The following is a 12,997-nucleotide window of genomic DNA, read 5'->3' as shown; positions in this document are numbered from 1 at the left end:
TTAAGCATTTAACTGAATTATGTAGACATCGATTAAAGAAAGTTAGACTCAAAAAATGTCACAGTACAGTAATGTTATTTAGAGGGCAAAAATCAAGAGCTCACTTTTTCAAACATGTAAGTCTAACTCAGACCTCTTGCACTTAATAAATTGTAGTACGGCCTCCAGCTTCATCACAAGTGTCATATGCTTTGTCCAAGAGGCAGCTATTTGATTGGATGAGGAAGGGGGTCTGTTCTGAGGATAAGTCCAGGATTTGTACAGTAAGGGATGTGTATTCATCAGTTACAGAAGTTGGAACATGTGGAGTAAGTGAAGCAGAGATTTCAGGAATTAAAAAAAATGAGTCTTTGTGGCTAAGACAATTGAATGCTGCTTGATGGATTATGTGCACGCTGTGCTTAGTCATGGTGTTTTTATATGGTGCACTCATAACTAATTCTAGGTGGCTGCTCGTACGGTGTGTTCTAGTGGCTGGTTTGAGAACTCTTACCAATTTGCAGAAATGCAGACACTTAGAGCTGCAAGTGAACTCAGTGGGGGCTAAACTTCATGTAAAATACTTTGTGTTACTAAGGGCAGTAAAATCAGCTTCAAAGTATGTGAAATTTGACATCTGGAACTAGGGAATATTTTATTCTAATTAACCTAATGCCTCCGTTGCCTGTTTTACAGATGTAGAAATTATTTGTCCCATCCCTGTAGAAAGGCTTGTGAAGAAATTGGTTGCCTCTGTAAGCAGGACTGGAAAATAACATGCTATAAATAAATAAAGCATACGAGCACCTCCCGTTGATGAGGGATGAAACAAAGCATTGATAAATATGTAATCAAAAGTTGGTAATTACCTTTGCAACTCTTAATTTTCCAATGCTTACCTTTATGACCCTAATAATTCTCTTAAAGGATGTGATATTTTTTTTTTCTGTGAATTTAATAAGCATCCAAACTTCCTTTTGTACAAATAGTCCAATTTAGCCAGTCACTTGGTAGCTCTCTTGGTCCTGGAGGTGGAGTCATTATTTCACTCTTTGCAATTTCTTTCCCAATAAAGCATGCGAACTTGAACTATATTGGATCTGTCTGAAATCAATCATGTCAAAGTGGTACGTTTATTTTTTTTTATTGTAACTAATTAATTTCATACTGATCCAAGCATAAAAATCACATCATAGCTCTGGAACTTAAATTTTCCACTTTGAATCAGCAGTTATAATTTGTAAAGTGTGAGAATAATATTAAAATGCAAGTTTGACTAGCAATAACCTTTCAATTCTCTTCTAAATCATAGCCACTTTACCTTAGTACTAGTTGAATAAAATGTTACTGGGATCCTCATCCTTTCTGTTCACTGTGAAGATGGAAAGCATACTTGCTCAAACTGTTCACTACTACCCCACCACGATAAATTTCCCCTTTGTAAAGCCACTTCAACAGTACATCACTTTCATCACATTGTAAAACCAACTGTTACCTGAAGTTTCCTAAGCAAAAAAAAGATTTTGTAGGCTTTTTGAAAGGGACAGGGTTACAACAAATAAGTGATTGTGTGTTTGTGGAAGCGTTTAGCTCCAGGAGTGAAAAGATTTGCTGCTAAGGTTTAGTGAATTTAGTAATTATTTGTTGGAGAGCCTGTAGCAGTGGAGAGTTTTGGGTTGTGGGGTTTGTTCTTTCTTTTTTTAAGGTGGATGTGTGAGACGTCTTTTTGTCTCTTTGAAACTTAAAGTAGTCATCAAACCTTTTTTTTTTTAACTTGTTTCTTGGGTCATTCCCTCAGGGTGTCTGCTGCCTCTGAAACAGATCTCAGATGGGTCTTTTGAAAGCTTCAGCAAAGGCAAGGCATTTGACAAGATGTTTGTCACAGTATTTTCAGGAGAGAGACAGGGAATTTTGAGCTGCTCAAAGCATAGATCTTCCTTAGAGGAACTTGGCTGCTAAGAACAGCGGTCTCATTTGCTTAGCTGTGTGAAATCCACTTGCTTGTGGACAACTGTATGGGGATTTGTTTCTTTTTTATGCCCAAGACTTCCACTTACTTGTGTGCTCTTCCATGTGTGTTTTGAGCTGTGCTTTGAAGTTGGGCAACTAGCTTTAAACAAAAGCTGTTACCACACTTCTGCATAGCATCTAGCTTGATTTCAGCGTGCTGATGTGTCAGTGATGTGGTTTAGAGTTAACAAAATGCAATTCTTTAATTGCTTTGACGATGGTTTCTCTAGGATTAAAATTAAAAAAGAAAAATCATATTACACTTGGTTTGTTGTATAAAAGCCAAGTTAAAATGGGTCTTAGAATGTGATTAAATGGCTATGCAGCAATTATTAATTGGCCAGGCATCTGTCTTGACACATAAGTGAGACGAAGTCCATGAGTTATCCTGTATTTTTTCCTCTGTCACCTTCCTTTTCCTCAGTCTCAGTCCCCCTAGTAATCTAAGGAATTTCTGAAAACCCAGACTTGGTGCAGATTTAGTTTCCTATGCAAGTCATTCTAGCATATTTTAGTTCAGAGTGCCTCGATAAAAGAATTTAACTTTTAAGATGCATATTTTCTGTCATCTTTGAGGAGTGTACTTCAGTAACAAGATCCAAATAGCACTACTTTGACTTTCTTGAATGTATACTTCAGTCTGTATTTCTTATATTGATTTATATTTTAAGGCACAAAATGGAATTTATATCCAATTACACCAGCAGTAAATTAGCTAGAGTATTCAACTGTACTATTTCAAATTCATTTGAAAAAGTAACTAAAATCTGATTTGCAAGACTCTGCTCTATTAAACAGGTTTAATATGTGATCATTTATATTAAGTACATTAACTGTTTCTGAATGTTTTGCTTCTTTGTCTTGTTTTTGGCAGCAACTTGAATTAGTGGAACCAAGCGGCTGGATTCACGTTCCTTTAACGGATACTCATAAGAAGCCTATTCGCACATTTATGATTCAGATTGCTGTTCTAGCTAATCACCAAAATGGAAGAGACACTCACATGAGACAAATCAAAGTGTACACCCCGGTAGAGGAGAGCTCTATTGGTAAATTTCCTAGATGTACAACAATTGATTTCATGATGTATCGCTCCATAAGATAAAATTTCTTAATGAAAAATAATAAAGGCATTTTTGATGGCAATATCATTGCTTAAGTATTCAAATATTTGAAGAGCAGGGTTTACTTCAGCGTAACTGTATCTTTATGTTTATACTTTGTACAGTTTTGAAATAAAGATAATCTTGTGTTACGGTATATTGTAGTCTGTAATTTTGCATTACTTTTGCTTGGAGTCTGAGTGCTCTTGTACTGAGAGGGAAAAAAAGGGGCACTTTAAAAGAACATGTTTGTGACCAGAAATCAATAATTGATTTGATATAATACAGTTCTTTTTTTCAGGTGATTTATTTCCCTAATGATCATGCATGGAAATACATTGTTCTATAGTGTTAATGTTCATTTCTTTACCTAAAAGCTGCTCTTTTTGAAGAGCATTCTTCTTGGGCAGACATAGTTTAAAGACATTACTAGTAGTATTTTGCCATCATTGCTTATGTTAATGTGTTGTACCCTTTTCTGTGTAGTTTTTTTTTCTGCTTAATGACTGTCTGCATGGATTTAGCCTTCGTAACCGTACAATATCTCAAACTGGAAGGGACCCATAAGGATCATCAAGTCCAACTCCCTGCTCCTTGCTGGACTGCCTAAAACTAAACCATATGACTAAAAGCATTGTCCAAATGCTCCTCAAACTCTGACAGACTTGGTGCTATGACTATTTCCTTGGAGAACCTGTTCTGATGACCGATAATGTGATGAACATGACAATGACATGAAGAAAACCAAACCTTTCCAAATTACTCAATATAGTATATACATTAGCATAGATATACTGAGTATAGGTCATCTAAATGTGATAGCTGTGCAAAACAGGAGGAGAGTTAGGGCTGCTCCAACGTCGTATAAGAACAGGAATGAATCTGAAGGTCCAATGCACCTTCTAAAGTACTGAGAACTTCAGTGTATAACAGGGTAATCTTGCACTCATAGCATGGAGTTTCTTTAACGTGTTTTAAAGTAAAGAATGTTGCATGAACTGTCCTGTTCAGGTAGGAGTTCAAGGGTTGCGTAACAATTAAATATGTCTAGGTTAAGGGTACATATTTCAAAGCAGCAGCTGTTATCTTTAGGCTAATGAAGCCAAAGTAATATTGCTCTATGATGAACGTTATCCAATAGACTAGGAACAGGCCTGTCAGTGTAGTCATCTTCTACTTATTTCTGCCCTGCCTGAGCAGGTGGCGTCACTTTTGGATCTTGAGAGCTATTCCTGCTTTTATTGATTTTATTTTTTTTTTCCTCAGGGCTCCTATGTCCATGCAGGATAGGTGCCAGCATTTGTATCAAATTCAGAATTGTTATTGCTGACAGTGTAGTTGAATAAGCTGAAACCTAGCTTGACTACTTATCCTGCTACTTTGAAATTGTAGATGGTGTTCAAGTGGTTTTGAGAACCTATGATACCTATGTTAAACTGGATGATGTTAAGTTTTACTGTTGGGTAGGGAAGCCCTACTTACAAATTAAACTTAATGCAGTCTTTTAGTAAATGTTAAGGTGCACAAGGCTTTTGAAAGGTTAAGGCTGTAGTTTGACTTTATTCTTCTGTCAACGGCAGATCCAGTCTGAAGCTGCATGTTCCAATATTTTTTTCTACTTTATTGCCAGAAATTACCATCTCCATGGTTAAACCTCTTCAGATGCTTCCACGGCTGTGTACTGAACTGCATCAGTGAAACAGTTGGGTCCTTGGTCCTTCCTTGGCCCTTTAAAATAGGTATGTTTTTAGTATTGGGTGGAAGCAAGTAATCTGTGGTAAGACTGTGGGAGTGGACAGTAAGTCATGATGTGATGGTGGGAGCAGATTAAAAGGGAGAGTACAACTAGTAACTCCTTCAGCTGCCACTGACAAAATAATGTATGGCCATGCCTGAAAGGCAGGATAAAAATGCAAACTCACTACTATAGTTTGTGTCTTGCTCTTTGATTTTCAGTGTTACTTGAAAACAAGTGCAGTGGCCATTCTAAATCCATCTTAAATCTTTTCTATGTTGTTTTGTAGCAATTGTAGATATATTGCATTGGTATTTAATGCTTGTGCAAATAATGTTTAACATTTTTGGTGCTTAGTCACATAAGGCTGCTGATTTTTTTATGTGATGAGATCCTAGAGGATTGTGTCTGAAAATAAAGCAAGTTACTGCCTTTGTGTATTAACATAGCACTTGGTATTTGAATTGGGATAAACAAAGTGGTCTGCCAAGCCATTGCAGGAAGTTACTACGCATACCTTGTGTTTAGCTGTCACTTTTTCTAGCTTTTTTTTTCACACACACAATTGTCTGGGATCTTATCACTTGAAAAAGAAATTTTATGTGACTAAGCGCCAAAATTGCTGAGCATATAGATTTTTCCAAAGACTGAGTTTGAGAACAGAAAGTTCTTGTAATGTTAATTTCGTTAAAGCTTATGTATTGCATAGCCATGTCCTTCTTTGGAAGGTGTCAACAAGTACTGTAAATTACAGTTAACTGCTATTGTGTGCTAGAGATCCAAAATTGCAAACCTAAGGAAAAGCCAGAATGAGTTACCTTTGCAGTGAAAGTTCATAAACATAAAGAATCTTAGGCTCATGTATAAATAGTGCTGCTGGAATACTAGAAACATTTGGATGTTGATCATGAGTTTGCAGGTTTTTTGTGAAAATGGGAATAAGATTTTGGCTCAATATACTTGTCTCTCATATTCACTTCCCACTTAGTCTGAAAAAGAAATCTCCTTTGCATCCTTTAACAATATCTTACATTGATAACTCCTTCATTTTATTTTTCCCCACATGCCCACTTTGGCTGCTGTTTGGAAGGAGACAAGTCCTGGGAACTTGGAGTCTTTAGTATGTCCAAGTTGTCAGCTTCTCAGTAGAAATTAAAGCAGAGCTATATTTCGAAAAAGTATAAAGTCAACAATTGACCTTCTTGCCCCACAAGCTGGTTTTACAAATCTTAATTTCAGGGGATACTAAGAAGAGACAGGTTGTCAACTTGTTGCCAGCTTAAAGCATATTTTTTTAATGATGAGCAAACAAGACTGCTTCTTCAAAGTGATGAGGACAAAATAATCAGATATTCACAAATATGACTTGCTAGGAATTATAACTCTGTGCCTAAACCTTAGGGTAGTTATGTGAGTATTTTGGCTTGCTTCTCCAAACATGAAAGAGTAAGACATAGTGGTTACAAGGTCAACTGATCTCAGATAATTTTGATCCATGGAAAAAAGAGAGCTTCTATAAAACTTAAAAAATTTTACAGGGTATATGCTCAGAAAAAACTTTTTTGCTATTTGTCAATTAGAGACCTACAATCTTAGCATTGTTTTTAGCAAGCTGACTACTAACTGAAGATATTCAAAGTTTAGAATTGAATTCAAATCAGTGACATATCCAATCTAAAGATTTTAGAAAGGGGAATAGGGTGTATATTTGTATTCAATAATGGCCAATGCTTAAGGCTAATAAAGGCTAAAAGCTTCTTGAGTAACCATTTTTACTAAAACAATGATTTGAGCGGTATACTATGGGTATGTCCCTATGTGAAAGATGTTCCAGAGGCTTTGACTGTTTTCCCCTGCTCCAAATCACAAGACATTCCCAGCAGACCCATAAATAACTTCCCAACTTGTTTTTACAAACCTTGTCTGTAAACACACACACCTTCTTTACATGGGAGCTCTTCTCCAGCTGGACTAAGATTATAGTGGATGATTTTGTGTTGTTCCTGTAGCAGTATGAAAATCAGCTAGTTTAGCAAGTAGTAACTACCCAAGAAACTGAACCAAGGGAGTTCTGAGTTATTTCTCGAGCATAATAAAACTCTTTAAAGCTCTGTGCTGAGAGTAATGCTATTGGGGAGAGGAGATGTAGCCAGGAAGCCACTTTTATTCTGTGATGGCCTGTTGTGGCCATACCTTAAAATATTTGATAATTTATAGCCCCCTATGACTAATGTGAAAAATGGAGGGAACTACAGAGATATTTATGAAAGCTACTAAGGCATGAACTTTGTATTTTGTTTGACAATGAATTATAGAAAAATTCCAAGGTAAGGCTCAGAACACTATCTCTAAAGCCTGGATTGCTTTTTTGAAAACGCCCTCTCGTAGGTGGATGAGCACTTCATTTACTTGTTTTCTGTTAAAGTTGGTGGAATAGTGCTCATTAATTTCAGCAGATTATTGGGTTAGGCCCTTTTGCATATTGAATTAGAGTTACTTTTAAGTCCTAAGTTTTCAAATTTTTGTTGTAGTCTGACTAGTAGTGTTATCTCATGATAACTTTACTTCAATCTTTTAAATTTTGTTTGGGTTTTTAAACGTTTTCTTCGCTTGCTAATATTAAAGAAAAAGAGAATTGCAAGTTGCACCATGGCTGAAAAGTTGGCAGTTTTCTAGCTTTGGGCAAAGTATAAAATTATATCCTGAACTTCTGTGTTTAATTGCAGTATCAAAAGCGGAAGTATAGAATAGATGAGAAATGAAAGGTAGGAATCATCTTGTTTTAACTTGTGCAATATGGATTTTTCGCCTGCCACCCTATAGCTGGAGCATTTTCCTTCACTGTCAAAGCAAGCAGTGGTTTCTAACCCTAAATGGACTCTGACTGGAAAACTAAAGTACCATAAAAAGGAATAAATAACAGACTATTGGTATCTTATGTGTGAATTGCTATGATTAGCTGTATTATATAGCAAATATCACTCCTTGATTTACCGGATTGTGTTTTTCTATACTTTTTGTTTTGTCATCTAAGGTGGTGTTGCTAAGTAGTCTTTCTCTTTTTTCTCTTGTATGAGAAACATCTGATAAACATTGAGTAGTATAATGTTAAGGTAATATTGAAATAAATGAGAGACAAAATGGAAGATGTGTTTGTTCTAAGAAATCAGGACTTGGCAGTGGTCTGAATCATCACTTCAAATAGGAGTAATTTTGGGGTTTTAAAGCTTTTATTGGAAGATACCTCACTAGGCCTTTGTGCCTCGCAGAACAGAACTTTGATTCCTAGCGCAAGTGAAAAAGTCTTTCTTGAAATTTAACCTTGGCTTAATTCTTTTTGTAGACACTAAGAAGAGATAGCAGAGTGACCAGGATCTTGAGGAACTCCTGTTGAAAGGAATTGAGAGTAACTGTGTCTTAACTAAGTCATGTCTCTGTGTCTTCTCAGTACTGCAGTGTAAACGAAAAAGACAGATGACAGGAGAGAGGGGGGAAAGAGGTATTTGCTGTTCCTGGTTTCCAAAACGGAGAACAGCAAAACATTTATTTTTTTACTTAAGCTCGCATAGGGAGTCTCTGGCAGAGCTGGAAGATGAAGCTATATCTCCTTTGTCTATCTTCACTTTCAATGTGAAGCAGATTTTCAGATAATGATACTGTTTTAAAGACACATTTTGCAGTAATGCAATTTCTGTACGTACTTCCATATCAAAGTTTAAACTATGTTTTTGGGTTTGCTGTTCTAGTTCAATCAGTAGGGGAAATACTTTTGCCAACACTGCGTCTATAGGTGCACAACTAAAGCTCTTCAGTTGCTGCCTTGGTGCTTGCTCTTACCTTACCAAAAGGCATGGTCTACTCTACTGAAAGAGGAGTACGGTACCTTAGATATCATATGGAATACTTAATGTGAGATTGATACTAGCTTGCAGTCTGGGTTGAAGATCTGTGTACATGCCATTTTCCATGTTTTATTTGGTGTAAATGCAAAATATTGGACTTCCATTGATTCTTTTGAATGTGTTTTTTTGTGTGTGTGGGTACTCTGTACATTTGACTTCAGATGGCTCTCGTCCAGACCCTCAGTTACTTAAACATGAGTGACCTGCTTAAAGCATCACTTGCTGCCTAGTTCTGTAGTTGCCTTAGCCTTCACAGATAGGCATGCCACTAGGCTGTGGGGTGCTTGGAGCTCTGATTCAAGCTCATGTTATTGATAACCCAACGTGAAGGCTAATCACACTAGGTGTTTACTGAACAGTTGGCATGTAGGTAGTTTTCTGAGAATCAAAGGCTTAATCTGACATGAATGAAGTACGAGAAATTAAGAACTGAAGTGAGTCTTCCTCTTGGGATTTATTTTTCTTTATCAGTGTTGTTATAGTTTAAGGAGGTAATTGAAATAAGATTTAGGCTTGAAATCTGTTTATACACTAGAGAGTGAGCCAGGTGTCCAGATCACCAGTAGTGATCAGCAAAACCACATGAACTTGTGTGTAATAAATGAAGTGATTGAAGAGACTGAAGGACCATGGAGAGCTACCGGTTATTGGGAAGGCAAATCATTCCTTCCCCCACTACAAAGTGAGCCGCATCTCTAGGCAGCGGGCCATTGCTTGAAAAATCCACACCTCTTGCAAAGCAATAGCCAGCAGTAACTGTAATTGTCTTGGGTCAAGAACTGTAAGTGAAACAAGTGCTCAGGCAATTTATTCCACCACCTTGTGAAGTAAGTTGGGCTAGCTACAGAGCAGAGGGCCACTTGCAATAAGTCAGGGTGGCAAGACTGGACCTGGTAATTACACCTGGATCACATTGCATCCTTTAAAGAAAGAAGGAGAGTCAGAAACTGGTGTAGTAAACTTCTCAGGAAATCTTGAAGACTTTAGACATTGTGAACCATAAATATGTGTCTTTGTTTCAAAATGACCTGTGAGTTTTTCTGTAACTCCTATTTTCAGGATGGATCTGGATTAGTAATACAAAAAGCGAGAGTTTGTTGCTCTGCCAGGTCTAACTGAAAGAATATTTGGCCATCGTTGCTGTTACTGTGTTTTGGTATGCGAATGAATTACGGAGATCATTTTTAGTGGATATTTTAATTGAGTTTACCATCCAGCTCTGCGACTTAAGTAGAATGCATCAGAATTCTTTGAGATCACTGGAGTGAGCCCAGGTTGATATCAGCACCTGGTTGCCTCCATGGGGGAAATGCAGGTTTGGGACTCTGAAGAGTACGTGGTTATAACATGCCGTAGAATGCTGTGCTTCCAGAGCCTGACTTGTTTAATCAGCAGTAACCTTGGGGCTCTGATTCCTAAATTTTGTCATTCTATAAATGGTTATTAAACACTGATCGATTGATTACAGGAATGCTTTGCATTCCTTTGCATGTATACACAAACCCAGCTGTTTATTTAATATATGACTACCACATTATTTTACTACTGTAATTAAATGCAGTAGTTTTTTGCTGGAGTATGAGATAATCTAAATGCAATTAAAAGGTTCGTAGCATTAAGAGTGTGTTCAATGTCCTCCAAAGATGGGATTGCTGAGGCTTCCAGGCAAAGGTATTGGGTGGTCTGCTGTTGGTTTGGAATACTTAAGTGTTCTGGTTTAGATCAGAAAGGTGTTAAGGTGTTTTTATAAAACTGTATAAACCATCATTAAACACTGTTCATTGAAGTAAATTTTAAGTAATATTTCATGTGACATATTTGCTGTAGTTCCAGGCTGACATTTCAACAAGCTGTTTTACGTCAGCCTAACAATTACCTGTGACAGTTTCTCCATTTGCACTGAAGAATAAACATTTCTTGCAGCCAGTCAACAGTATTAGTATGGTTTAGTTTAATGGAAGAGGGAGAAAAAAAAAACCCCTCAAGTCATGAAAATGATGCTAATACTGGATGCTGCTAGAGGATATAATCCAGACATAATTATATGTGAAATGAGAAAGTAAGTTTGGGATCACTGAAAGCACTAAATATCTGAACTCTGATCCCACTGAAGTGAATTACCACTCTTAATTACAGTAGGGAACAGTTAAGCCAATATTTAATACTTTAATTCAAGTAAATTAAATGGGATCAGTGACTTCCCAGTTATGTAGATAAAAACAGACTGACCTGGAGCAGTTTTGAAATTTTTTTCTCAAATGCTTCTTTCAATGTACAGAACTCCTCTGGGAGTAAATTCCAGACACATGCAATGTAGCGTTGAACACATGATGTGTTGAAATCTTTTAAAATCAAAAGGTAAAAATTCCTTGTGTAAGATGAGAGCATCAGAGCTCGGTGATACTTAAATTTTGAGACAGTTTATGGCTATAGATTGAGTTGTGATGTTGACTGAAGATGCCTACTGTCGTCATACTGTTGACTGGTTATCTTCTCTCATCTTCAGGAAAGCCCAATGATGACTTAGATCTGGCAGCTGAGCTAACAGTGTGATTTCTGCCCCCCAGGCAAGACAGGCTGATTTACAAACAGTGTATATGAACTACACTTGCTTTTGATTGATTAGGAATTGATCCCCAACGTATGGGCTGATACCCTTGTGTCACTGGGATACCTGAAGGGTAGTAGCTGCTGGTGGGATGGGTTGTGGTGAGTGACTTGGCTTACAGGTGAGGGTGGGCATGGATGTGGTAGTCTTGCTGCTGCTGCATATAGAGCTAGGAGGTGTGTTTTTAGCATTAGTAGTGCTTAAACTTTTCACTGCTACTTGTTTGAATGGAAGTTTGGCAGTTAAACTAATGCAGGTTGAGAAGGAAAAGCACTGGGTTTGGGCTCTGCAAAGCACCTGGTGTTACATATCAGTAAAAAGCTCACTGAGAACACTATATGGAATTTCCTGCAATTCCTTGAATTGATTTTGGTTACTGAAATCAAGCTAATAAGAACAATTTAATTCTCTGGTTTTCATCAATTTATTCTTTAATAATTAAGGGAAATAACCCCCAAAAGAAAGATGTTTATAACTTAAGTAAAAAAATTTAGAGCTAATATAAATTTAGCTAATTAATTCAAACAAAATGAGATTTATAGTGAAAAACTCATGTCCTTCTAACTGAAGGTGTTACTAAACTAAAAGGAATATTTAACAAAAGGAGATAGCTAGGTTTCTTGAATATAAGACTGTAATATTGCCTGGGGAACAATATCTAGCTTACAAAATTGACCAAATAAAATAGCTAATGACTGTTTCACTTCAATATTTACCATATTTTTGTACGGGAGTTTCATATAATCTATAATCTGAAGCAGGAGAGGAGAAAGCAATCTGTAAAAATTGATTCTCATTCACTCTAGCACAAGTTCTATCATGACAAGCATGAATTTATGAAAAAGTAATGTCTAGGCGTTTTGATTAGAAAACACTTCAGGAAAGGAATTGTCTTGTTTTCTGCCTTTGTGCATTTCCTTTAAAAATGTGTTTCTTACTCTGTTTAAACAGATTAGAAATGTCAAGTAAAAGGTGAACTGTAAACTCTTACTGCTCTTTCACAAAGCTATTATTTGTCTGTTTTTCTATATAACTGCTTTGGGTTGCTGTCCTGCTGCCATTGAAAATCAGCTGTGAAATAAATAGGTGTCCATTCTGGTGCTTCAGGGTGGGATCTTTAATCTTGGACCACACTTCTCTGAAGAGAATTTCTACTCTTAGGAACAAATAAGCCCACACAATCTAATCCTTCAATTGTCTTAAAATGAATCCTCATGTTCTGTTTGGTGTGATTTTTTTTTAACTTTTTAAAATTTAGACCCAAATGTCATGTTTAATGTAATACCTAGTGCTAGGCCAGGATCTTGTGATAGCTTGTATTCAGTATTAAAGCTTATTCTCCTGCTTTTAAGTGACTTGTCTTAAATGTTTAAAACATTACGCTTTATCTGTTCTGTTGGTGACAAATATTATTTCCCATTATTTGGCAGGTGACAGTGGAGAATTACACCACTTTCTAAAGGTACATTTACCATTGGAAAACCACCAAAGTGATCAGTAGTTTAAAAGGGCAAAGATTTAAACCAAAATCTATGTGTGTGGAAATGCTTACAGGCTATTGTTAATCTTCTAGCAGAGCTAGCTAATATTTCAATGAGTTATGTATACCTTCATTATGTTTGATTTTGTATCCTTCAACATATTGAAAAAGCAGGAGAGA

The 12,997-nt window shown here is 36.6% G+C and overlaps 1 protein-coding gene across 1 annotated transcript in view; it reads left to right on the top strand.

Moving 5' to 3' along the window:
• Positions 1–3,094, top strand: part of ANAPC10 (anaphase promoting complex subunit 10) — a 31,047-nt gene extending 27,953 nt beyond the window's left edge. Inside the window, exon 4 of the mRNA XM_009704760.1 lies at positions 2,864–3,094. Within this exon, the coding sequence (XP_009703062.1) occupies positions 2,864–3,094 (231 nt within the window). The remainder of the gene's footprint in view (positions 1–2,863) is intronic.
• Positions 3,095–12,997: the final 9,903 nt, after the last annotated feature.

Source organism: Cariama cristata, unplaced genomic scaffold, assembly GCF_000690535.1.
Source record: "Cariama cristata isolate BGI_N322 unplaced genomic scaffold, ASM69053v1 scaffold7007, whole genome shotgun sequence".
NCBI lineage: Eukaryota > Metazoa > Chordata > Aves > Cariamiformes > Cariamidae > Cariama > Cariama cristata.
The sequence above is the reverse complement of the archived record's forward strand: the minus strand, read 5'-3'. Positions and strand labels throughout refer to the sequence as shown.